The sequence below is a fragment of the Salvelinus namaycush genome, chromosome 11 (assembly GCF_016432855.1).
Source record: "Salvelinus namaycush isolate Seneca chromosome 11, SaNama_1.0, whole genome shotgun sequence".
NCBI lineage: Eukaryota > Metazoa > Chordata > Actinopteri > Salmoniformes > Salmonidae > Salvelinus > Salvelinus namaycush.
In genome coordinates this window covers 19482898-19510700 of record NC_052317.1, presented here as the reverse complement: position 1 = coordinate 19510700, position 27803 = coordinate 19482898, and the positions used below count along the sequence as shown (strand labels likewise).

The 27803-nt window shown below is 44.1% G+C and overlaps 2 protein-coding genes across 3 annotated transcripts in view; both read right to left on the bottom strand.

The window, feature by feature from the left end:
• Positions 1–210: 210 nt before the first annotated feature.
• On the bottom strand, positions 211–1127 carry LOC120055264 (pancreas transcription factor 1 subunit alpha). The gene is made up of 2 exons (XM_039003149.1): positions 527–1127; positions 211–419 (listed from the first exon to the last, which is right to left on the bottom strand). The coding sequence occupies exons 1-2, from the start codon at positions 1125–1127 to the stop codon at positions 211–213; spliced, it is 810 nt and encodes a 269-aa protein (XP_038859077.1).
• A 12997-nt stretch (positions 1128–14124) lies between these two features.
• Positions 14125–27803, bottom strand: part of LOC120055543 (disks large-associated protein 1-like) — a 37339-nt gene continuing 23660 nt past the window's right edge. For both annotated transcript variants that reach the window (XM_039003407.1, XM_039003408.1), the window contains 6 exons: positions 18749–19146; positions 18166–18251; positions 15805–16244; positions 15483–15574; positions 15216–15368; positions 14125–14340 (listed from right to left, as the gene is read on the bottom strand). In XM_039003407.1, the coding sequence (XP_038859335.1) occupies positions 14125–14340; positions 15216–15368; positions 15483–15574; positions 15805–16244; positions 18166–18251; positions 18749–19146 (1385 nt within the window). The remainder of the gene's footprint in view (positions 14341–15215; positions 15369–15482; positions 15575–15804; positions 16245–18165; positions 18252–18748; positions 19147–27803) is intronic.

Here is a 27803-nt window from a genome sequence, read left to right as displayed (position 1 = left end):
CATCAATGTTAAATTAAAACATATATTATCATGAAAACAATTAAATACATTTTGCTACATATAAAATGATTGCCCAGCTGCCTTAATTAGGAGAACATTGACAAATATATATTTACACCTAAATAATCAACGTTACAGACAACGTTATATATTAACATGGATTTACAATGTGTGTATAACAATACGTACTTTTAGACATAAACATAACATTTATTGGGCTGAGGTTAAGCTGAAAGGAGGCTCGTTTTCAATGTTGTTCAGGGAGGGTTTCATGTGCAGTTTTCGTGGGTCCTCGGGTGTCCAAACTTTAGCGGTTCTAATGATGTTCTGGTCTTTCAGCTGTTTCTCGTCTGTCCAGGACAGAGAGTGGCCGGCAAGGGGAGGCAACCCGTAGTCAGGGTCACTTGGAGACGGAGATCCTGAGAAGGGGACAAATTATTAGTAATGGACCAAGTCTTTCACAAATGAGTAACAATACAGTCCAAAATTAAGTCATTATCATTATCTAACCATATGGAAAACTTACTTGTTCCTCTGTGGCAAATTATAACTTTTTTGGGTTGAGTCGGTGCTTCACTGTCGGAGTTTCGGATGGGCATGTCCGACTGTACGAGCTCAGCGAGGAAGTTGATGTAGCCAATGGCCAGGCGCAGGGTATCGACTTTGGAGAGCCTCTTCTCGTATGGCAGAGTGGGGATGTGAGACCGGAGTCCCTCGAAAGCATCGTTAATGGACTGCATCCTCCGCCGCTCCCGGACGTTGGCAGCCTGCCGTAAATGTTGCATCTCCATATCGGATCTCATCCGCCTCCGCCTTTTTAGCATCGGGACATCTCCTCCCATCTGAGGCGACAGCTCTGAGGTGCTGTCAGTGCATTCATACGAGAAGGTAGAGGAGGAGGAAGAGAAGGAAAAGTTGCCAATTTCACAGTAGTCCCCATCGTGCGCTAACCTGCTGTCCTTGTAGTAATCTTGGAAATGGCTGGTGAGAAAATCGACATCGTCATCTAGAAACTCGTCGGTGTCCAAGTGGTCCCTGGAGGACTGGTCAGTAAAGAAATCATCCTCGTCAAAATAAGGGGAAGAGAAGGAGTCCAATCCTGTAAATGTATCTAAGACAGTGTCCATTTTTTGCTGTTGTTTTCGTGTTGCCCAGTAACAACAAATTTGATCTTTGCGCTGTCTCTGGATGCTCAAGAGATAGTTCAGTTGAAGGCTGACACGCGAGGACTCTTATAACTACATCCACAGTCGCGTGCCATTAAGCAAAAGCGTCAGCCAATCAGCGTTGAGTATACACTACGCTCCGCAGCCGAATGTGCACCTAGAGATAATCTCTTACCACCCCGCCCCCCTCTACCGCGCAGTGTTTACCCCCCTCCTGCACTACATGGAAAACCGAACACAGGGCTAAATGGGCAACAAAGCATTACAGGACCAATGACCAACTAAGTCCAAAACATGCAGCCACCCTAACATTGTAGCCTACCTTTAAATCTTTACAATAATTTCAAAGAAAAGAGAAACCCACACACTGCTGTTGCAAGTATCATTATTTATTTATTTATTAAAGCTTAGCCCGACGCTCTTGGCCTTCGTCAGAGCTTTTGTGAAAGTTTGTATTTGAGCAAGAGCAGTGTAGTGTTTTTTATTTGATTTGAAGTAATCGCCTTATTCCCACCCACCTGCAACGAGAACTCAGAGCGGTAGATTTTTTAAACGTTGATTCAATACAATTATAAAAGGATTTACTTGCAGCCTAAGTGTCCATATCTGGTTGCATGCTTCCACAACAATATATTATTATTATTAATACTAGTAGGCTATTATTACTATTAGGCTAAAATAATAGTGTAATAAACATCAGAGTCTTTTCCAAGGCTCCACGTCTTAATTATCCCATTGGTCTTTTGTCAATGCAATCTAAATCTGTTTCCTCTTATTCAAAACCTACTTTTCGAGCTTTATACAAGAACATACAACGTCTGAATTGAATAGGCTTATATTGCACTTAATGCACCCTTGCATCTATTGGGACTGAACAATGTGTAAAGTGAAAAAAAAAAACATTTCGATAGTAGCCTAATTAAAGGGTCGAGCAGATAACAATGATAACATCCCTGACACTTCATGAAGGCATGCACATCTTAAAGCAGGTACCTTTCTCATTCAATAGCCGACCACTCATGCCTGCAGCAAACTGTAGAGCCCTTTGGTCTGATCACTTCATTACTAGGCCACCCTGCTATATTGGAGGATTCCAATTCCTATTAGAACCCATAGAACGCAGAGCAAAAATGTGCATGTCATTGAAATGAAAAGTCATTTTAGTGTTAGACAGGCAGACATAATGATGTGTTCATCAATCATAGGTTATACGACGCCGCTCTGCCTACACGTTGGCTCTACGCAGTGGACACTCGCTTGTTCATGCCGCAACAATGTAAAAATATACCACATATTGCAATAGGCTACTCGAGATAAATCGTTAATTTTGTTTGATCTCACGCAAAGATAAGGATGCAAGCATATCCAACACTGATAGTGCAACAGGTAGGCCTAAGGTAGGTCTAGTTAAATATTGTCATGGGGTAGACTATTTTTATCAAAAGCATGCAGACACAGAATACCAGACATCGCTTGCACAATGTTCAAAACTTGCATAACTTTAAATTTCGTTGACATTTTTGTTACGGTTTTCACATTTAAGGTTGAATTCACCTGCCTTTATCTAAAAAATGGCCTATTTCTAATATAATAAGGTTGTCTTGAAACCATGTGTGCTGGAATAGTTTTTATTTTCAAGGAAGGTTTATATTAAGCTATTGTTCGTTTTTTTCTAGACTGCAGAATTTTATAAAATAAGGATAAACCTGGAATTTAAAACATTGCTTAGTTACCTTGGCTTATATACATTAATGCGAGTTCTGAATGTGCATAAAAACGTGCTCAACATGGGATACCAAATAGACTATACTGCAAGAAAAACTCGACGTAAATCATTCAGGTGTTCAGCACCATAATAACAATCCTTCAGTCTAAGTGGTTCCACGAACATAAATACATGCACCAGTAAGGAGACCGACTGCCCACTTATGACAGCAAGTATGGTTTTATTATGGGCAAACTGGTGTCAGAATAATGGCAGTGTGGCCTCACAGTTAGCGTCAAAGAGGGTGTTTGTCAGACACCTCACAACAAATTACGCCGGTACCTGAAATATTGACTGGTCGGAGTCTATAGGATACCCCCATTCAGATTGAGATGGAGGGGGTCACTTTGTTACTTGAAGGCGAAAAAAAATATTTTAATGTAGGCTATGGGTCTTCCGCCTCGCCGCAAGCTGCAACACGAGGCAATAGAGGCACAGTCCGTGGGAATAACGCCACTTGCGCCTTGAGCCAGTCAATGCAACTCGTCCCATAATAATGAGCGCTGCTGCTGCTTTGCACCTTGCATGCGCATTTTGTTATAGTTCTCTGTGAGTTTGCTTTTCTTGGAATTAAAACACGCTGATGTTAGAAGAGCTAATATAACATATAATATATTTCCACATATCAAATATATTTTGGAATGAGACAGTCTGCTATCAATCCATGATGAAAATAAACAACACATTTGCTTTAGTCATACTGGCTTAAAAATAATATTTTCGATTTGATTTATTAGTTTGCATTCAATATATCAGCGTTATAAACTGGTCCACTAGTCTGCATAATAGTCTGTTGCGCCAGACTGGTACCTGAGCGCTGACTGGTCGTTAAGCAGCACTCTCACAAATTGCTCGCAGACAGGACCGTGACCGTCAACGTCACACGATCAATTCACCAGTGTGACATATCTCAGTGCCAGCGGACGCTGCAAAGCGAGCGCTGGCATGGGAACAGCAACACTTGGGTCTCTTCAACAGACGGTATAATGGTGAACATTATAAATGAGATGTCGTATTGCGAAGGTCATGGTGTATTACAATTCATGGTGAGGGAGGGCCAGTGATGCATGATTCCAAGACTCGATACGTGTAGGCCTACAGTTTAATTGTAGATTTTTCAAAGTAGCTTTACGCTCAGTAAAGTTCTAAATTCACATATGCTGTCTGCTGTTCCTAAAAAACGTTATGGATATTGAACATCTCTTTCTTAGAGACTGAAACGCTTACTCCAGTGCAAATGGTGGACAGAATCCTCACAGCGGAGAGTCAAGATAAAGCCCTGTAAACTTGAGTATGCAAAGGATTGGAGAAAATCAAGATAACATTACAAACTAAACGGATTCAAACCGATAAAGAACTTGGAATGACTTAATACATCTTACACCTTGCTAAGCAAGTTTGCAAGTGCGTTGGAGCGCACATGTAGCCTATAAAAACAACAAATTATCAAGATACAATGTATAAATTGGGTTAAGAAAAGGTGCCATAAATATTTATGCTGAATATGAGCCTGAAATATGAACGTTCTCAGGTGACCATTAGCCTATGTCACCAAAGCACCTGTAACTAGTGAATTCATACTAATGCATTTTACCATCACAAGTCCACACAAAACGAATAGTGACAGAGTCAACAAGATACAGTTGATCATTTTTCCTTTCACGTTTCCATTTTAATACTCACAGGTTACCCAATGTAACCCCATAGGATATCCTGTGGTGCTGCAGTCAGCCCCGCACCATAGACGCACGTCCAGCCTTGTGCCATGCCGTTGCTTTTATTCTGCTCGCACGCTTTTCTTTTCATCTCACATTTTTAGTGACCTGGTACCTGAAAAGCTTGCTGGTAAAGTGCCATTGACTACCACAACCATGCGTTTTCATGGCCTGATTGAGGAGGTCAGATGTCAGTGCGAGCTGGATGCGCAAGATGCCGAACACTGGGGATTCCCTGGGAATCCCACCACATGCGCCCTGGCCACTGAAATAGCACGCGGGGTGCTCGCTCTCCAGATTGCCAGACAAATTAGAACGGTGCTCATGTGGTCTGGAGAGACTTGAGTCATTGATAGCAATGAATGCACACAACGTTCTTAAAATAATGTCTTGTTTAAGATATTGTCTTCCAATTTTCACCTGACATACGGTTTAGGCGTTCTCTGCACACCAAGTGCAGCATGAATAACTTGTTAACTAAATGCTTGAAGGCTTATAATAGGCACAGAACGCAGGGCAGTCTTGTTTCTATGATGTAGTGTAGATTATAATTATTCTGATAATTTCCAACAAATCTGATGATTAGCCTATGATTCAATCAATGAATTAACTTAAAAATAAAGGAGAGCCGCACACTCTAGGAGCTCAGATGCAAAAATATTTAATTTACCAACGTTTCGACAGGCAAGCTGTCTTCATCAGGGTACAAGACAGCTTGCCTGTCGAAACGTTGGTAAATTAAATATTTTTGCATCTGAGCTCCTAGAGTGTGCGGCTCTCCTTTATTTTTAAGTTTTCTACTCCGCTAGCCAGCACCTCGCCTAAATAGGTGTGCGTTTCTTTTTCTTCTAGATCAATCAATTAATTAAACATTTAATCCAGGCACTTTAACAGGCAGCGAAATGAACCACTAATCAAAGCCCCCCTCCACCCACACACCCTTCTTCAGTCGACAAAATATTAACATAAATATTGCTTAAGTAATCATAAATATATCCTCAGAGAGATTAAGGAAGATTATTGATTCACTATTCCTTGGCCTAATTGATTTTTTGCTCTAATCTGAAATAATCTGAAAGTCTCTGACCGGAGCCCTGGGGTGGTTATGGCTATTCACGCAGGGAGAGATTAGGGCAGGGATATTCTAGCGTCCTACAAATCTTTTAATACAACGCGGGAAACCTGATGCTTCCTGTCTGGGTTGGTCTCGTTTGCAACAAATCTGTCAGTCTGTTTTATAAGTAGCCAAGCAATAGCAGTTTAGTCAATTGGCATTAAATGAAAAGTGAATAACTACCTCGACATCTGGGTAATCATTTGATACATGGTACATCAACATTGGGTTTTAGGATGGTAATCTGGTGACCTGTGTTAATTTGTAGGTTTACCATCTCTCCCAAAGCGTCAGAGCTCAATCACAGCGTCAGACAGACAGACAGATCAAGAGACATCCAGGCAAAATAAACACATATGTCCATTAACCACATTTGAAGTTGATTAGTTAAATCAGGTGTGACAAAGGCTACACATATGAGCTACTGGGACAGAAAAAACACGCAGTTATGTAGCTCATGTCATGTCTCACCTTCCCAAAGAGACAGCTTCAAATGCCTCCTTCATATTTTAAGACTTTTCAAACTGTCTTTTAACTTGGAATATGATTATGTTTTGCCAGATACAGTATGTGTGTGATGCACATTTTGTGTGGAAAGTGGGATCTACAAATATATACATTTTGCATTGGCTATTATTTGATAGAATCTTGCGCAGGTTGTTATAACAGTATTATCAACCTATAATTTTTACTTAACTGCAGGTAAATTGACACATTTTACAGCAACAACCTAACTAAAAGTTGAAGGGTAGAGTAGACCATTTGAATGACCCAATTAGCCTTATAACTGGGAATTAGAGCACAATCTGAACACTCATGTTGAGAATCTAGCCAGGACACTGGGGTTAAATCACTAACTCATGGGATTAGTATCGGATTAGAGGTTTTAGTGACCACAGAGGATCAGTACAGAAAACCCTAGGGTGTTGGTGTAGAGCGATAAATGCACCGTACTGGCCCTCCAATACCAATACCCAGCAGCATCTGGTCTCCGATCTAGGGATGGACCAGACCCAACACGGTTGAGTTTCAGGTTGCCCTGGGGCAGGTTTTAATCCAGATCAAACATTATTCTGTGTTAGATTTTAGATTCTGCTCCCCAATAACCTCTGTTCAGCCTTCTTGATCAAAAGGAAACAGAAAGTTAATTAATATTTTAACCAAATGTCATGTGATCATTAGCATGCGCTTGACTGTAGTAGCATATGATGTGATATCATCGGAAGATAATTCATTTGAATTTCTCTCAAAATGTTATCAAAAAGCAAGGAGGGACCAACATACTGTACACTACATTGCAAAGAGTATGTGGACACCCCTTCAAATGAGTGGATTCGGCTATTTCAGCCACACCTGTTGCTGATAGGTGTATACAATCGAGCACACAGCCATGCAATCTCCATAGACAAACATTGGAAGTAGAATTGCCCATACTGAAAAGCTCAGTGACTTTCAACGTGTCACCATCATAGGATGCCACTTTTCCAACAAGTCAAATTTCTGCCCTGCAAGAGCTGCCCGGTCAACTGTAAGTGCTGTTATTGTGAAGTGGTCACGTCTAGGAGCAACACCGGCTCAGCCGCAAAGTGGTAGGCCACACAAGCTCACAGAATGGGACCGCCGAATGCTGAAGGGTGTTGCGTGTAAAAATTGTCTGTCCTCGGTTGCCTCTGGAAGCAACGTCAGAACAATAACTGTTCGTCGGGAGCTTCATTAACTTCTTATGGCTGCAGGGGCAGTATTGAGTAGCTTGGATGAAAAGGTGCCCAGAAGTGCCCAGAGTAAACTTCCTGCTCCTCAGTCCCAGTTGCTAATATATGCATATTATTATTAGTATTGGATAGAAAACACTTTGAAGTTTCTAAAACTGTTTGAATGATGTCTGTGTGTATAACAGAACTCATATGGCAGGCAAAAACCTGAGAAGAAAATCCAACCAGGAAGTGGGAAATCTAAGGTTTGTAGGTTTTCAACTCATCGCCTATCGAATACACAGTGGGATATGGGTCAGTTTGCACTTCCTACGGCTTCCACTAGATGTCAACAGTCTTTAGAACCTTGTCTGATGCTTCTACTGTGAAGTGGGGCCGAAGGAGAGGGGAATGAGTAAGGTCTGCCATGAGCTGACCATGCGCGTTCACATGAGAGGGAGCTCTGTTCCATCGCACTTCTGAAGACAATGGAATTCTCTGGTTGGAACATTATTGAAGATTTATGTTAAAAACATCCTAAAGATTGATTCAATACATCGTTTGACATGTTTCTACTGACTGTTACAGAACTTTTTGACATTTCGTCAGCTTTTAGTGAACGGGCTTCGTGACTTTGGATTTGTTTACCAAACGCGCTAACAAAAGTAGCTATTTGGACATAAATGATGGACATTACCAAACAAAACAAACATTTCTTGTGGAAGTGGGAGTCCTGGGAGTGCATTCTGACCGAAGATCAGCAAAGGTAAGTGAAGATTTATAATGTTATTTATGACTTTTGTTGACTCCACAATTTGGCGGGTAACTGTATGGCTTCCTTTTGTGGCTGAACGCTGTTCTCAGATTATTGAATATTTTGCTTTTGCCGTAAAGCTTTTTTGAAATCTGACACAGCGGTTGCATTAAGAACAAGTTTATCTTTAATTCTATGTAAAACATGTGTCTTTCATCAAAGTTTATGATGAGTATTTCTGTTATTTGATGTGTCTCTCTGCAATTTCTCCGGATATTTTGGAGGCATTTCTGAACATGGCGTCAATGTAAACTGAGGTTTTTGGATATAAATATGAACTTTATCGAACAAAACATATATGTATTGTGTAACATGAAGTCCTATGAGTGTCATCTGATGAAGATCATCAAAGGTTAGTGATTCATTTTATATCTATTTCTGCTTTTTGTGACTCCTGTCTTTGGCTGGAAAAATGGCTGTGTTTTTCTGTGATTTTGTGGTGACCTAACATAATCGTTTGTGGTGCTTTCGCTGTAAAGCCTTTTTGAAATCGGAAACAGTGGTGGGATTAACAAGAAGTGTATCTTTAAAATGGTGTGAAATACTTGTATGCTTGAGGAATTTTAATTATGAGATTTCTGTTGTTTGAATTTGGCGCCCTGCACTTTCACTGGCTGTTGTCATATCGATCCCGTTAACGGGATTGCAGCCCTAAAAAGTTAAATGGGTTTCCGTGGCCGAGCAGCCACACACAAGCTTAAGATCATCATGTGCAATGCCAAGCATTGGCTGGAGTGGAGTAAAGCTCGCCACCATTGGACTCTGGAGCAGTGGAAACGCGTTTTCTGGAGTGATGAATCACACTTCACCATCTGGCAGTCCGACGGTTGAATCTAGGTTTGGCGGATGCCAGGAGAACGCTACCTGCCCGAATGCATAGTGCCAAGTGTAACGTTTGGTGGGAGGAAGAATAATGGTCTGGGGTTGTTTTTCATGGTTTGGGCTAGGCCCCTTAGTTCAAGTGAAGGAAAATCTTAATGATACAGCAGACAATGACATTCTAGACAACTCTGTGCTTCCAAATTTGTGGCAATAGTTTGGGGAAGGCCCTTTCCGGTTTCAGCATGATTGGTGTGGAAGAACTTGACTGCCCTGCACAAAGCCCTGACCTTAACCTCATGGAACACCTTTGGGATGAATTGGAACACCGTCTGTGAGTCAGGCCTAATCGCCCAACATCAGTGCCCGACCTCACTAATGCTCGTGGCTGAATGGAAGCAAGTCCCCGCAGCAATGTTCCAACATCAAGTGGAAAGCCTTCCCAGAAGATTAGAGGCTGTTATAGCAGCAAAGGGGGACCAACTCCATATTAATGGCCATGATTTTGGAATGAGATGTTTGACGAGCAGGGGTCCACATACTTTTAGCCATGGTGTGTAATTTAACACAGCACAAGGTTATTTGAACCTAAATAAAACATTTGGATAAATTGACCCCTGATGTGACATTTAACCCATCTCCTCTCCCTTATCTTGACAGGCAAGTTGTGATATGTTCATATGGATATCTGAATATGAATTATTGACAAATCATGCAATTTAAATTTTACACAAATATATAGTTTTGATGTATAGTTCCTTTGGATTAAGTAATTTAAATCAAAATGTAGTAAGCCATTTGTGGGGTGCACCTAGTAAAGCTGCAGATAGAAATCTAACGTGAAAGCTGACGATTTTTAATCTACACTCAGAAAAAAAGGTGCTACCTAGAACCAGAAAAGGTTCTTCAATTGTCCCCATAGAACCCTCTAAAATAACACTTTTTTGTTCCAAGTGGAACCCTTTCACTAATACAAGTTTCCAAGTAGAACCTTTTTCACCATCAAAGGGTTCTACCTGGAACCAAAAAGGGTCATCCTATAGGGACAAAGGAATAACAACTGTTTATATGAGAGTCGGTTTCACAACAGAAAAGTGTCTGTTCTAGCAATATATTTTAATCTGAGGATTCTGTAATGTTTTCTAGGAACAAGCCACTGTTGTTTCCTGCCATTGAGGACTCCTGGTGGTCAAGACGGATGTTATCATAATGTGTAGGCGTTACACACCTGTTTGCATGTCAAGACAAAATCATGCATCCCTTTTCCTCCTTAGTGGATCCACATTTTGGGCATCTTTTTTTTAATCTATAAATGGTATATATATTTTTTTAAAGTTACAATATTGCAGATACATTGCAGTTTTTTTGGTCCAATAGTGGATCATAAATGCTAAGGCATCACATTGAAGAAAATCTCAAAATACATCAGTGCCACCCAGTGGTTAAAATAGGAAAAGCACATCAGGCTGACCGAAAAATTGAATCAGTCAATGGAAATGAATACGGGTCAAGACTGAAAACAGAGTTGATAATTATTTTATTCTGTGTTTATCATATGTATGCACATATACTCTCTATACAATACAACATAAGATCAGAGTAGCATGACAGACCACTGAACAGAAACAGTAAAAAAAATAAATGAAATCATCAATAAATAAATTGTTCAATAAATAAACAGATAAATTAGGTATAGATTTTATAATACTAATATTGTGTCTGCATGCTTACTGGAACATCCTCATGTATCATTTCTGTACAAACACACAAATGGTTATTTTCAAGTACAAGTGGTGTTTTGACTATGTACAACATGTTCATGAGGCTACTTGACCGTATTGAAGGCCAACATGTCAACCGAGGAAATCAGGAAGCACTTTAAGAGACCCACAACCACACACACACACACACTCACCTCTAAACACTGATGCACAAACACACTCACCTCTAAACACTGATGCACACACACACACTCACCTCTAAACACTGATGCACACACACACTCACCTCTAAACACTGATGCACACACACACACTCACCTCTAAACACTGATGCACACACACACACTCACCTCTAAACACTGATGCACACACACACACACACTCACCTCTAAACACTGATGCACACACACACACACTCACCTCTAAACACTGATGCACACACACACACTCACCTCTAAACACTGATACACACACACACACACACTCACCTCTAAACACTGATACACACACACACACTCACCTCTAAACACTGATGCACACACACACACTCACCTCTAAACACTGATGCACACACACACTCACCTCTAAACACTGATACACACACACACTCACCTCTAAACACTGATACACACACACACACTCACCTCTAAACACTGATGCACACACACACACTCACCTCTAAACACTGATGCACACACACACACTCACCTCTAAACACTGATGCACACACACACTCACCTCTAAACACTGATGCACACACACACACTCACCTCTAAACACTGATGCACACACACACTCACCTCTAAACACTGATGCACACACACACACTCACCTCTAAACACTGATGCACACACACACACTCACCTCTAAACACTGATGCACACACACACACTCACCTCTAAACACTGATGCACACACACACACTCACCTCTAAACACTGATGCACACACACACACTCACCTCTAAACACTGATGCACACACACACTCACCTCTAAACACTGATGCACACACACACACTCACCTCTAAACACTGATACACACACACACACTCACCTCTAAACACTGATGCACACACACACACTCACCTCTAAACACTGATGCACACACACACACTCACCTCTAAACACTGATGCACACACACACACTCACCTCTAAACACTGATGCACACACACACACACTCACCTCTAAACACTGATGCACACACACACACTCACCTCTAAACACTGATGCACACACACACACACTCACCTCTAAACACTGATGCACACACACACGCTCACCTCTAAACACTGATGCACACACACACACACTCACCTCTAAACACTGATGCACACACACACACTCACCTCTAAACACTGATGCACACACACACACTCACCTCTAAACACTGATGCACACACACACACTCACCTCTAAACACTGATGCACACACACACACTCACCTCTAAACACTGATGCACACACACACTCACCTCTAAACACTGATACACACACACACACTCACCTCTAAACACTGATACACACACACACTCACCTCTAAACACTGATGCACACACACACTCACCTCTAAACACTGATGCACACACACACTCACCTCTAAACACTGATGCACACACACACTCACCTCTAAACACTGATGCACACACACACACTCACCTCTAAACACTGATACACACACACACTCACCTCTAAACACTGATGCACACACACACTCACCTCTAAACACTGATGCACAAACACACTCACCTCTAAACACTGATGCACACACACACTCACCTCTAAACACTGATGCACACACACACTCACCTCTAAACACTGATGCACACACACACTCACCTCTAAACACTGATGCACACACACACTCACCTCTAAACACTGATGCACACACACACTCACCTCTAAACACTGATGCACACACACACTCACCTCTAAACACTGATGCACACACACACTCACCTCTAAACACTGATGCACACACACACACTCACCTCTAAACACTGATGCACACACACACTCACCTCTAAACACTGATGCACACAAAATGACACGCACACCCACACCCACATACTGGCACGCACGCACGCACAAACACACGCACGTGTCAATAACACACACACACACACACCACCAGACCCTGATTTGACAGACTGAATTTCCATCTCTTCCTGAGAAATAACACAGAGCTAAGCCTGCTGGAGCATCACACTGGTCCACTTGGGATTTCACTAATATACCCAGAAACAGTTTACTAATAAAAGTAAACCACTGAACTTGCTACTGGAAAAACATTGTTAAGAAATAAAACGACTTGCTTTCTTAGTGTCCCTCTGTTTTTAGGGTATTTCATATTGGGTGGCTCATCATTGCAAATATCCTCAGCTGTCATAAATCTACTTTAGACACCCATCAGACTTTACAAAAGGGAAAGCAGGATTAGTTGTCCTTGTACCAAGAATGACTAAAACGTTTAAACAGATATTTCTCTAGAATAAGCAACTATGTCTTTACAATAGACAGCTTCAGCATAACAAACCAACAGAACTGGCTACAGAAAAAATATTTTTGTCTCAAAGCTCCGATCTTCACAGATGGGATTTCAAAATCAGTGTTCATTTGTTTTACACATTTACTTCCTCTGATTTCAAACAAATATTGCTTAAGCATAATATACCCTGTTCGTTTGCCAATCATGTCACAATCAAAGAAAAATGATTCAGAGGTTTGAATGGGACATGAAGCAAGGCATTCTGTTTGGCCCATGCTTAGGTGAAAGTACAAAGAGCTAAAGAAACCAAATACTCAAAGATAATTATTATTTGCTTTCTGTTAGGTTATCAACAGCTGTCTACATTGATTAAGAATGCTTTACATTTCACAAGATCGTGGTGTATGTTACACAGGTGTGGGTAAAAGTGCTAAACTTTTTAAAAGAAGGATCACGAAGCGGTCATCTTCAGGCGAGGATCTATGTTACATAGATAGAAACAAGACCAGGATCAAATGTGTGAGAGACAGATAATAATATGTAAGAGAAACAACTATACCGGTGGCATTTCTTTTCCCATTATGGACAAAATAGTGTGATTATATTACAAATACCCTGCACTTACCTATCAGTGGGAGTAAGTCTCTGTGTTTGTGTCCACAGGAACCATACTGTGTGTTTGTTTACCTGTGTGTTTGTGTCCACAGGAACCATACTGTGTGTTTACCTGTGTGTTTGTGTTCTAGCAGTGTGAGGTGTACTGTAAGTGAATCTGTGTGTGTGTGTGTGAGCCAGGGTGTGTGTAGTGGTGAAGATGTGCCTTCCATGGGGCTCATAGTCTGGTTTGGGCCTCGGGGATATAGATCTCGATACTGTCTGCGCTCTCGGTGGCTGAGTTCTGCCGCACCGACGCAGCTCGCTTGGCAGCCATCAAGCGCTTTCGCGCATCCAGCCTCTGCTTCTCGGAGCTCTCCAGGGACCTATCTCGGGCCAGGGGAGGCTGACCTTTTGGGGGTTTCTTTGGCACAGGAGGAGGGATCCGTTTCTCCTGAACAGGGACGACAAATAGTCAGTTAGCCGCCTCCCAGGGGGGATGGGGACAGGAGCGCAGACAGCATTTGCACACCTATAGCAGCACACGGCTAGCGTTACAGATAGACAACCACACGCGATGCAGCGACTGCATGAGGTACGGTGGCCCAGCGAGGTCAGGCCTCGTGGTGCGTGGCAGATGGAATGACTTCTCAAAACCAGCTCACTGTCGACAAGAACAACAAAACAAAAACATGGAGAAGTGGTCAGAAAATCAAGAGTATAAAAAGCAACAGCCATGATACAGTACAGTAAACACAACTCTACTGACTTATATGCAACACATGACAGGAAAATGGCAACATTCAACATCTTTTGGGTGTGATGTTTTTCATTGTGTTGAAATATGATTGTGTACAAAACTATTGGGAAGGGAAAGGGGATACCTAGTCAGTTGTGCAACTGAATGCATTCAACTGAAATGTGTCTTCTGCATTTAACCCAACCCCTCTGAATCAGAGAGGTGTGGAGGGCTGCCTTAATCGACATCCACGTCTTCGGCACCCGGGGAAAAGGCTGTCAGTGTGAGTAGTGTATATGTTGTAATGTGTGACTCATGCCATGTAAAGCACTTAATAAGGTATGGGGTACATCTAATAAACCCTCACCATCTAGACAAACGTCAGTTGTTGCCAAACCCCCAAAAAACATTGATACAGTATGTTAATATAAAAGAATAGTGAAGTTACAACAGCGATACTAGACCATGCGATGAGTTACAAAGCTACTGATTTGTTTCGGCATGATGAGTATGTCTCGGCTGGTCTGTATCATGATGTACTCTGTGTCATACACAGACAGACACTAGCTGGTTCTGGATGCCTGTTTTACCTTTCTCTCCGGGGGGTCCAGGTGCTTCCAGCTGTTGGCCTTCAGCTGGTGCAGCTCGTCAAATTTCAGGCTGATGTTCTCGATGGACAGCTGGAGCATGTCCCAGAAACCAGCCAGGTCCTGAGAGATGGGCCGCGGGTGGGCGTTGGGCTTCTGGTGACATATCAGTGAAGAGGGGAAGAACAAAACAGAGTTTCATCTCAGCTTTAATGTGAAGAACAGGGGGAGAGGGACAAAGGAAGCTGGGGAACCAGAAGAGTCACTCACCAGGTTCTCCTCACAAAGCTCCCGGAACTGCTGGAACTTCTGTGACATCAGGAGCTGAGCACTTCCCACAGCAAGCCTTATTTTCCCCAAGACTGTGGAGAGGAAGATCATGTAAACACAGAACAGATAGCACACACACCAGTGGAGGCTGGTGGAGGAAGAACTCAGACGACTGGCTCAGTGTAATGGCTGGAATGAGCCCACCTAATTGTACCTAGCACAGGTACAATGACACACAGGTACGCAGCACCAGCCTCCACTGACACACACCCACATTTGTGATAGGTAGTGGTATAAGAGCCTTTGGACTGGGCAGACTCACCGTCATCAGGCAGTTCGTTCTCCTGTTCATCCTGCTCCATCTGTCTGCACCAGCCCTCCATGCGGTCTGTCTCAGCCTGCAGTAGCTTGAGGAACCAGCGCCCATCCCGCTGACACACGGACCTCTGGACCCCCTCCAGGGGGTCTTCGGTCAAGCTGTCGATCCAGGGATCGGGCGGGGGCAGGATGGACGGGTCGAAGCCCACGTCATCATAGTCGTCTGAGGTACAGGCGTGGTAGTGGTTCCCCGAGCCCTGGATGCTGACGGTGGAGGCAGAGGCTGGCGAGGTGGCGGCGTCGCGGGAGTACTGGCGTGACACAGAGACTGAGGAGGGCAGGTCTGTCTCTGAGGAGTCCAGGGCGCTGTCTAACATGTCAGGCATGTCCAGGTCAGCCTGTACTGCGGCTGTTACACTGTTGGAGCGGGTGAGCCGCCGGTATCTGCCAACAGGGGGAGACAGACATCAGTGCCCAGTCTGAGGTGACCTGACCAGGAAAAACTCTGAACCCCAGTTTAAGCCTATATAGGGCCCAGAGTTTTTCCGGTTCAGATCATGTGGTCAGACAAACCTCAGGCCCTGAATTTAATCCATTCTGATGGACAGAAGTTGTATTGTACCACATTTTGAGACAATCCATGACATCATGAATGAACATCCCACATAGAGAGGTAGTGTGGGAGGTGCACAGAGACACAGAGTGAGGGAAGGGAATGGGCCCTAGGCTGCAGTCATCATGAAGCAGGCTACTACTGTGAAACACCACCCACCAGCCATGACCATTCCTTTAGAGCGAGCACCCTACACTACAGACACACAGCAGAGCTGTACAAGAACAGCCTCAGCAGAGCTGTACAAGAACAGCCTCACCATACCGATGACTGTTGATGCTATATTTGTCCTGTACAACACTTAGGGTGGAGCAGAACACACGTAGGAACCAGGAAGAAATATACAATAAGGTTTCTTACATGAATAATTTCACTCTGATTCATATTAAAACTCACACAGTCTAGTATGACCAGGCTGCCGTAGTGGGCGGTCAGTGATCCTCATTAACAGAAGTTGAGACACCAGCTGCAGCAGTCAGCTACTTTAAAGTCTTCCAGCATTATTTATCTAACTTCTATCTCCGGTATAGAACAAAAAAGTGGAGAGAGTGTAGGCGTTTTAATTTGCCTCGTCAGACTGCAATCGCAGGTCAGCTGGAGAGGACGCAGCTGAAGTCACTGAAGAGGTGTCATCGGCGAGTCCAACAGACAAACACAACTCCCTCACTATTTTCCTTAAAGATGAAGGGGGCAGGAAATGCCATAGTTCCAAATGTCTGTTTCACTAGCACAGCTGTTCCACTGCATTCACAACCCTAGGCTCAGGCTTCTTCCCCCAGAAACCCCCATAACTCCCTTGATAACGGCCTTCATTTGTAAACGGATGCCTTTCTCTGGACATTCACACAAAAGGTCTTGAAGGCAAGAAACAGTGAGCGACTGACATTCTGACCTGACTGAGAGGAGAGAGAGACAGGGAGAGGGTGACAGAGAGAGAGACGGTGACAGAGAGAGAGAGAGACAGGGAGAGGGTGAGAGAGAGAGAGAGAGAGAGAGAGAGAGAGAGAGAGAGAGGGAGAGGGTGAGGGTGAGGGTGACAGAGAGAGAGAGACAGGGAGAGGGTGACAGAGAGAGAGAGAGGGTGACAGGGAGAGGGTGACAGAGAGACAGGGAGAGGGTGACAGAAAGAGAGAGGGTGACAGAGAGAGAGACAGGGAGAGGGTGACAGAGAGAGAGAGAGAGAGAGGGTGACAGAGAGAGAGAGAGGGTGACAGAGAGAGAGAGAGAGAGAGAGAGAGAGAGAGAGAGAGAGAGAGAGAGAGAGAGAGAGAGAGCAAGAGGGTGACAGAGAGAGCAAGAGGGTGACAGAGAGAGCAAGAGGGTGACAGAGAGAGCAAGAGGGTGACAGAGAGAGCAAGAGGGTGACAGAGAGAGAGAGAGAGAGAGAGAGAGAGAGAGAGAGAGAGAGAGGGTGACAGAGAAAGAGAGAGAGAGAGACAGGGAGAGGGTGACAGAGAGAGAGAGGGTGACAGAGAGAGACAGGGAGAGGGTGACAGAAAGAGAGAGAGAGGGTGACAGAGAGAGAGAGAGAGACAGGGAGAGGGTGACAGAGAGAGAGAGAGGGTGACAGAGAGAGAGAGGGTGACAGAGAGAGAGAGGGAGAGAGAGAGAGAGAGAGAGAGAGAGAGAGAGAGAGAGAGAGAGAGAGAGAGGGTGACAGAGAGAGAGAGGGTGACAGAGAGAGAGAGGGTGACAGAGAGAGAGAGAGACAGGGAGAGGGTGACAGAGAGAGAGAGAGAGACAGAGACTCACCCCCTCTCGTTCTCCACCTGGACCCCAATTGATTGGAACGTGGACTGGTCCTCCATCTCCAAAGCTTCCTCTTCTGGCCCGTCCACCTGGACATAAAATCATCAAAGAAAGAAATGAAATGATAAAATATACATTTACCTCTCAGGGTCACTACAATATACACACAGCGTTTCCCAACTCCAGTCCTCCAGTACCCCCAACAGTACACATTTTTGTTGTAGCCAGGGACAAACATACCTGATTCAATACATCCAGGGCTTGATGTTTAGTTGACAAGTTATATCTGGTGTGCTTGTTCAGGGCTACAATTAAAATGTGTACTGTTGGGGGTAGTGGAGGACTGGAGTTGGGAAACTGATATACAGAACACCAGGCTGAAGTAAATGTAAACATCTGCCACTAGAGGACAGTATAGAGCAAAAGTAGAACCACATCCTGTCAACTCAGAAAGGGTATGGGGATCCAGTCTCTCAAAACCTGGCTCTTGTATCACCTAATGCATTTCTTATCATTCCCATATCAGATCAAACTAAATGTCAAATGACACCTCAAAAGTTGTTGTGAGGTAACGTCTACCACAGACCTGGATGCCGATGGACAGCTGGCACTTGGCCCTCCTGGCCTGCTCCTTCCTGCTGTCCTCAGTGATCTGGGCCAGGGCAGAGGTGGTGGTGATGGTTATGGTGCTGTTTGAGACATGCTGACTGGCGGGGCCGTGGACCTGGGCGTTGGCCGCTTCGATGGCTGCCGTCAGGGCCTTCATGCTGTCGATGCTCTCCGTGGAGTTGGACAGGGCTGACTGGACGGTCATGTCTCCCCGGGGGTGGCTGTCCCTGTTCCCCTGGCCATGGCCATCCATGAAGGCATCCTGGGCCGACTCGGTGCTGCTCTGGGCTGTGATGGAGATGAAGGGTTTGGAGATGGTGGTGCGGGGCGGCACCGGGGGAGGGGTCTTCTTATAGGTGGTGATGCATGATGACACTGTGGGGAACCATGGGAGAGATACAGTACTTGTGAAGCAGGGGGATATTTAACACACACACACATACACACATGCACAGTATGTTAGAGTTGCAGTGTATCAAAGTATGAATGTATATTCTACTCTATATTCTACTCTCCCGCTGTGGACAGGTTCTGATGTTCTCATACATAGTCAAATCTATAGGTGATCAGGAGAGGACCATTATACTCACTGGTGTAGAGGGAACATGTTAATATCTAAAGAAGTAGTAGTGGTAGTAGTAGTAGTAGTAGTAGTAGTAGAAGAGGTATGTTGTGAGCCAACTAATACAAAGACATGGATAAAACACAAGGGTTTTTTAGTCTTCTCTTTCCACCTTTGAATTTTTTTTACTATGCTCACCCTGTTTTTAAAGTTTATGATGTCGTGTTTTTGTGATAGCTTACATAACCTATCAAAGAGTTAGTTACCTGCTCATTACAAGACAAAATAGTGTTATTACAGCAAAAATAACGAGGTGTTAGTCATTTTTCTCTTCATAATGACACAACCAAAAGGTTAACATAAAGCACAGTTCGGGAACAGCCAGTTCCATTCTATTGTAGGTCAGAGCATTTCCCCATAGTGCGGAACTGTAGGATGTTAAATTGTGCAACACATATTAGCAGACAGATACTCTGTATCTGTTCTGACTTTACGTCACAGAGACAAACACCATACTTTTATCCACAGTAACTGGTGAAACACATCAATACAGGTCCAACTGTACTAGAAAAATGCTTTTCAAATGAGTTCTTAAAAGTATGTTTCACTTGTAAAAAGTATTGGGATCATCTCCAATACATCTCCAATGAGATATTTTATTCCATGGCAAGCTAACAAAGTCAGGTGTCTGTGGAGGAATGATCCATGAAGGGTGGCAGGATATTTATGTTACCTCGATAGCAAAAGCTCTTGCTCTGTCTTGGCCCCAGGTTCTGTCTGCTTTGACAAGTACTTCAAAATGGACACTCTGACAGGACTGAATAAGTAGTATCATGGCCTCTGCCCGTTGTTTTCTCTCTCCTTCCTTCTTATACACAGACACACGCACTCATTTGATATCGCCACATCTAAAGCGAACACACTTTTATGATAGAAATCTGGCTCATTTTGGGGATTTCATTTTAAAACATAGTGTGAAAAAGAGTAGGCCTCATCTTTAGCCTTGACAAGGAAAGTAAAAAGTCAAGATTGTTCTAAAACTATGCAAAATGTTAATATATTCAGTAATTTCCTTTCAAAACACTGTCTTCCATCTATCCCATTTCCTCTTTCAAATACGACAATAAAACTAATTTCAAATCTACATACTGTATCTCAACGGCTGCAGTTTTATGCCATATCTTAAATTCTTAAATTAGACAGACAAAATAACCTCATCTGAAATAATTATAAGTAGAGGCAAAGGATTCTGTGCTGGCCAGCTACTGTATTTTCATGCGAGTTCTCCTGTAGATGTTTTTGATAAGTGATGGCTGGCAGGAAGAGGCAGGGAGCACACAGACACACACCAGCTCTGCTCTGACTGAGACTGTGGAGCTCATTAGTGTGTGCAGTGTGATCCCCCTGCCCCGGGACGCCCCTGGCCCTACTGCTTGTTTCTATGCCTGGAATGGGAACTAACACTGTCTCACAGTCCTGAGTGATTTTCCTGTTATCATCTGAAAATGTAAGACATGATTGGAGGTCTACAGTCAGTTTATGGGAATTTGATGTGATGGGTAGAGAAGCACAGAGGCACTTTCTCCAGTTGGTAGGCGGAAGATATTACGGCAACAACTTGACTGTCGGTGTGTGTGTGTGTGTGTGTGTGTGTTCAGCTCAGTTTAGCTCAGCAGTGTGAAAGGGTATCAGTATGATGAGATGAGTAGCCTTGTGTTGTTGTTGCCAGGAGAGGGAGAGCAGCCTCCTCAGCAGAGCCAACTAACCCTGGTCTTTCTTAGAGGACAGGTCCCCAACATAGCCAACTAACCCTGGTCTTTCTTATAGGACAGGTCCTCAGCAGAGCCAACTAACCCTGGTCTTTCTTAGAGGACAGGTCCCCAACAGAGCCAACTAACCCTGGTCTTTCTTAGAGGACATGTCCCCAACAGAGCCAACTAACCCTGGTCTTTCTTAGAGGACAGGTCCCCAACAGAGCCAACTAACCCTGGTCTTTCTTAGAGGACAGGTCCCCAACAGAGCCAACTAACCCTGGTCTTTCTTAGAGGACAGGTCCCCAACAGAGCCAACTAACCCTGGTCTTTCTTAGAGAGCAGGTCCCCAACAGAGCCAACTAACCCTGGTCTTTCTTAGAGGACAGGTCCCCAACAGAGCCAACTAACCCTGGTCTTTCTTAAAGGACAGGTCCCCAACAGAGCCAACTAACCCTGGTCTTTCTTAGAGGACAGGTCCCCAACAGAGCCAACTAACCCTGGTCTTTCTTAGAGGACAGGTCCCCAACAGAGCCAACTAACCCTGGTCTTTCTTAGAGGACAGGTCCCCAACAGAGCCAGCTAACCCTGGTCTTTCTTAGAGGACAGGTCCCCAACAGAGCCAGCTAACCCTGGTATTTCTTAGAGGACAGGTCCCCAACAGAGCCAACTAACCCTGGTCTTTCTTAGAGGACAGGTCCCCAACAGAGCCAGCTAACCCTGGTCTTTCTTAGAGGACAGGTCCCCAACAGAGCCAACTAACCCTGGTCTTTCTTAGAGAGCAGGTCCTCAGCAGAGCCAACTAACCCTGGTCTTTCTTAGAGGACAGGTCCCCAACAGAGCCAGCTAACCCTGGTCTTTCTTAGAGGACAGGTCCCCAACAGAGCCAACTAACCCTGGTCTTTCTTAGAGGACAGGTCCCCAACAGAGCCAACTAACCCTGGTCTTTCGTAGAGAGCAGGTCCCCAACAGAGCCAACTAACCCTGGTCTTTCTTAGAGGACAGGTCCCCAACAGAGCCAACTAACCCTGGTCTTTCTTAGAGGACAGGTCCCCAACAGAGCCAACTAACCCTGGTCTTTCTTAGAGGACAGGTCCCCAACAGAGCCAACTAACCCTGGTCTTTCTTAGAGGACAGGTCCCCAACAGAGCCAACTAACCCTGGTCTTTCTTAGAGGACAGGTCCCCAACAGAGCCAACTAACCCTGGTCTTTCTTAGAGGACAGGTCCCCAACAGAGCCAGCTAACCCTGGTCTTTCTTAGAGGACAGGTCCCCAACAGAGCCAACTAACCCTGGTCTTTCTTAGAGGACAGGTCCCCAACAGAGCCAACTAACCCTGGTCTTTCTTAGAGAGCAGGGTGAATGACACCAACAGTGCCAGAAGATAATCAATCTCAGCCACACAATCAGTCTCCATTTCACGGACAGGCAGCACAGATATGTGTGTTCCCTCTCTATAGTAAGTAAGGGGCGGCAGGTAGACTAGTGGTTAGAGCGTTGGACTGGTAACCGAAAGGTTGCAAGATTGAATCCCCGAGCTGACATGGCAAAAAAGTCTGTCATTCTGCCCCTTAACAAGGCAGTTAAACATTTTTTTAAATTATTTTAAAAAAGCGTGCGTGCCCTACAGTAAGTGTCTGTGTGTGTTCCCTCCCTACAGTAAGTGTCTGTGTGTGTTCCCTCCCTACATTAAGTGTCTGTGTGTGTTCCCTCCCTACAGTAAGTGTCTGTGTGTGTTCCCTCCCTACAGTAAGTGTCTGTGTGTGTTCCCTCCCTACAGTAAGTGTCTGTATGTGTTCCCTCCCTACAGTAAGTGTCTGTATGTGTTCCCTCCCTACAGTAAGTGTCTGTATGTGTTCCCTCCCTACAGTAAGTCTGTATGTGTTCCCTCCCTACAGTGTCTGTGTGTGTTCCCTCCCTACAGTGTGTGTGTGTATGTGTTCCCTCCCTACAGTAAGTGTGTGTGTATGTGTTCCCTCCCTACAGTAAGTGTCTGTGTGTGTTCCCTCCCTACAGTGTGTGTGTGTGTATATGTGTTCCCTCCCTACAGTAAGTGTCTGTATGTGTTCCCTCCCTACAGTGTGTGTGTGTTCCCTCCCTACAGTGTGTGTGTATGTGTTCCCTCCCTACAGTGTGTGTGTATGTGTTCCCTCCCTACAGTGTGTGTGTGTATGTGTTCCCTCCCTACAGTGTGTGTGTGTATGTGTTCCCTCCCTACAGTAAGTGTCTGTGTGTGTTCCCTCCCTACAGTGTGTGTGTGTGTATGTGTTCCCTCCCTACAGTAAGTGTCTGTGTGTGTTCCCTCCCTACAGTGTGTGTGTGTTCCCTCCCTACAGTGTGTGTGTGTATGTGTTCCCTCCCTACAGTGTGTGTGTGTGTGTATGTGTTCCCTCCCTACAGTGTGTGTGTGTGTATGTGTTCCCTCCCTACAGTAAGTGTCTGTGTGTGTTCCCTCCCTACAGTGTGTGTGTGTTCCCTCCCTACAGTGTGTGTGTGTGTATGTGTTCCCTCCCTACAGTGTGTGTGTGTGTATGTGTTCCCTACCTCTCTGCTACAGACAGAAACACAGAGATGGACGATGTATAACACTTGAGAGCCATGTTGAATTCTTAATTTCTTGCATTCAGCCATGCATGATCACTCAGCAGGCAGTGTAGGTGGAAGTATGTACTCATGTGAAATGTGTCATACTGTATGTTCATACGTTGCACATCTGACTTCAGGGGAGAGAAAGCTCATTAGCCAAGTAGTTCTAATTAGGACCGTCCTACATAGAAAACAACAACAAACATGGCGGCTTACAAAACACTGTTGCTTGAGTTATTTAGACAAATCTCTACCTTCGCTATTCTCTGTCACCAGCACTGTGTGGGGAATGTACAGAATGAAGAATATGAGTAAGGAGCTAAGAGAACAGATTGAGACCTTGAGTGAGTATGACACAGCGCTTCTTACTTCAAGAGAGGTAATTACAATCATAGTAAAAGCTAAATATGAAGTTAGTGAAGTACGGTATAAACCACGCTGAAGGTCCCTGCGGACAGGTAAATCCATTGTAACAAGAAGTGCCATGACAACCATTTCCTTTAATTGCCCACAATGTCAGCTCATTCTTGTCTGTGTGAGCCCTTGTGAAAGGGGATATGTGCATTGTTGTGCTGTGGTAGAAGTTGATTATGTGAAACATGGAGCAAAGTGTTAAAAGACTTCCAAACTGCTAAAGGACTTCAACATTTAACACACCCCCATCTCCACTGCCAACAAAGCATACATCTATCAAAATAATCAGCTTTGGCATCCTAAAGCCACTTTAATAAACATGCATAGTAGAAATTATCCTGTGTTACATGTAATTCAGGAATCTAATGCCATTCCATCTTAAAATGTATAATTTTATCATAAAAAATTCTGCTGTGTATATCACAGTTCTTCCCATTTGCATCTCCTCTGCTCCAGTACGCAGTAGGAAGTATCTGTCAACTGATTTACAGTTTCAGCAGAGTTTTTAAGTATTCCTCGACAGGGTCAGAGTGTAAGTAGAGCCCCTCTTGTGTGTTTTGGCACATGCAGCGTCAGCGGAAGGAAGGACAGGCTTATCAGACTCAGAGTTAGTAGCCGGTGGACTGACTCCTCATTCATGCTCTGCTAGGCTGGAGGTTAACAGTGGTTGACAGACAGGCAGGAGCCAGGGCAGGGTCGGACGCTGAGTGAAGCAGGCCTCCTAGCTGGAACACACAGCTGGATCATCCACCAGCAGCGCTACTCAGACTGCCTTGGGAATGACCTCAGTCCATTGTGGTCTTCTTTCAGGGAATGAGGCACAGAGACAGGACCCACATGACTAACACACTATATATACAAAAGTATGTGGACACCCCTTCAAATTAGTGGATTCGGCTATTTCAGCCACACCCGTTGCTGACAAGTGCATAAAGTTGAGCACACAGCCATGCAATCTCCAGAGACAAACATTGCCAGTAGAATGGCCTTACTGAAGAGCTCAGTGACTTTCTATGTGGCACCGTCATAGGATGACACCTTTCCAACAAGTCAGTTCGTCAGATTTCTGCCCTGCTAGAGCTGCCCCGGTCAACTGTAAGTGCTGTTATTGTGAAGTGGAAATGTTGAGGAGCAACATTGGCTCAGTTGCGAAGTGGTAGGCCACACAAGCACACAGAAAAATTGCGTGTAAAAATCATCTGCCCTCAGTTGTAACACTCCCTACAGAGTTCCAAACTGCCACTGGAAGCAACGTCAGCACAATAACTATTAGTCTGGAGCTTCATGAAATAGATTTCCATGGCCGAGCAGCCGCACGCACACAAGCCGAAGACCACCATATGCGATGCCAAGCGTCGGGTGGAGTGGTGTAAAGCTCGCCACCATTGGAGCAGTAGAAATGCATTCTCTGGAGTGAGGAGTCACGCTTCACCATCTGGCAGTTCGACGGAGGAATCTGGGTTTGGCGGATGCCAAGAGAACACTACCTGCCCAAATGCATAGTGCCAACTGTAAAGTTTGGTGGAGGAGGAATAATGGTCTAGGGCTGTTTTTCATGGTTCGGGCTAGGCCTTGACTGGTCTGCACAGAGCCCTGACCTCAACCCCATCAAATACCTTTGGGATGAATTGGAACGCCAACTGCAAGCCAGGCCTAATCGTCTAACATCAGTGCCCGACCTCACTATTGCTCTTGTGGCTGAATGGAAGCAGGTCCCCGCAGCAATTTTCCAACATCTAGTGGAAAGCCTTCCCAGCAGAGTGGAGGCTGTTATAGCAGCAAAGGGGGGACCAACTCCATATTAATGGCCATGATTTTGGAATGCGACGTTCAACAAGCAGGTGTCCACATACTTTTGGTCATGTAGTGTATCTCCAGCTATAGCTAGTGTTGTTTGCACTGTATAACAGTGTCTGAGGAAATAATAGTCTAGGGTAAGATGGCAGCTACTTGTATTCTAGCGCCTTGCTTGTCTTGGTGGAGACGAAGGTCCCTATTTTTAAGATACTGTAGTTTGTTAGCGTAAATGCATTGCCTCTTGAAGAAAACACCTAGAAACACTGTGAATGTCACTGAAACACAATACAATAACATCTAGTGTGTTAAGAGTGCTCTCTTTCCCCAAATACTGATCCCTACACTGAGTACACTCAGTACATACACTATTCTTGCCCTACTCCAGGAGACATCCGTTCGTAACAGTTCTGATTGCACAACTCCTGAGCTGTAATATTATCCCCTCCTCTCCTCCTCCCCCCTCTCTCCTCTGCTGTATGTATGAGCCAGCCAGAGCCCTAGGGCTCAGCTTGCACCAGTATTACACGGATGTCATGTACAATCACACATCTACTTTCAGCAGCAGCACCCACACCCACTCACAGCTACACATCAAGGGCCTCTTGGGATCCCATCATCGCAGCTGTTTAGGGAAACACGTCACTCACACACATCAGCGGTCACAGATTATTAACGATGGAACGATGGATGGAAAAAACTTTCAAAAGTGTCATGGGATTCTGAAGCTCTAAATCGTATCTGCCGCATACATTATATAAAAATATAGCCTCATTTTCCAAGCCTCCTCACATGACTAACAAGACTTGGAAGGATGGCATAGTGAGTCTAGTAAAATATGACATAAAAAAGAATCAAGAATTACATGGAAATGGTTAGGAAAGAGTGGGGTAAGTTCAGCCAAAGGGTTAAGTTGAGCCACCCTTGTTTCTAGGAAACCATACACAAAATGTATCATTTGACCAAATATTCAGGAAGGGATCATAATTTCATGGAGTCTGTGAAGGAAGAAACCACATAGAAAAAATCATATGCAAGTTAGGTTAAAAAAAACAGATTTTCACTAAATCAAATTAATTTCATGATGCTTGTTTCTCAACCGAAGTAGATCATTTAAGTCCATCCTTGTAACTGTGTGGGCTAATACAGTCAAAATGTTTGCCTTGGGGTAAGTTGAGCCAATGTTTGAGCAAATGGCAAGCTGAGCAAATTGAAGTGTTTACCTCACAGGCATAATGCAAGGCATTATCGCTGGGATATGAGGTAACAACGGGGCCTGGCCTATTTTAAAAGTGTTTAAAAAAAGTGTTTGTTAGGTCTTAAGCCTGTGTTAAAATATGCTTAAAATTATTAAAAGACAAAAAAAAGATTGTGATTGTGTTGAATTGTGTTTGGGAAATAAAGATAGACTTGGTTTTAAAAAGTAGTGGTAATATTTAATTCAGTACAGAAATGTGTAGGCAGCTTAACTTACCCTGTTCAACTTTCCCCAAGAGACCACTTTTTTTGGACAAGCTATGTTTTCAAAACTATCATGTTTACATGAATTCAGATTATTTCCAGGAATACACAACATCCTGAAATATATGTAGGTGCCTTTGTTAATAGGAATACTATATTTCCCTTGACGGAATGATGCTGAATGTAAACAATGTCTCAACTTACCTCAGTCACCCCTATGCTTATTTTTTACTTAATCAGATAAAGAGAATCAAATGTATCTGACTTCAACAAGGCTTCCTTGTAAATTGCATTCACCTCAACTAACCTAGAGACCTGAGTTACAACTTTGCTCCTGCTTTCCATTCCAAGAGGCAGATGGTATGTCTCAGGGAGCCAGACCCGTGTACGAGGGACAGAGGTGCCCTCTGAATGTCAGCACCAACATTCCTCCCCATTAACTCTCCCATAAGTGATTGGTCCCT

What these genes read in the sequence shown, in the direction of transcription:
- LOC120055264 (XM_039003149.1), bottom strand. Translation starts at nt 1,127, where the DNA reads ATGGACACTGTCTTAGATACATTTACAGGATTGGACTCCTTCTCTTCC. An exon ending in AATTTGCCACAGAGGAACAA is followed by an intron (nt 420 to 526) that starts GTAAGTTTTCCA and finishes TCCCCTTCTCAG; the next exon opens with GATCTCCGTCTCCAAGTGAC.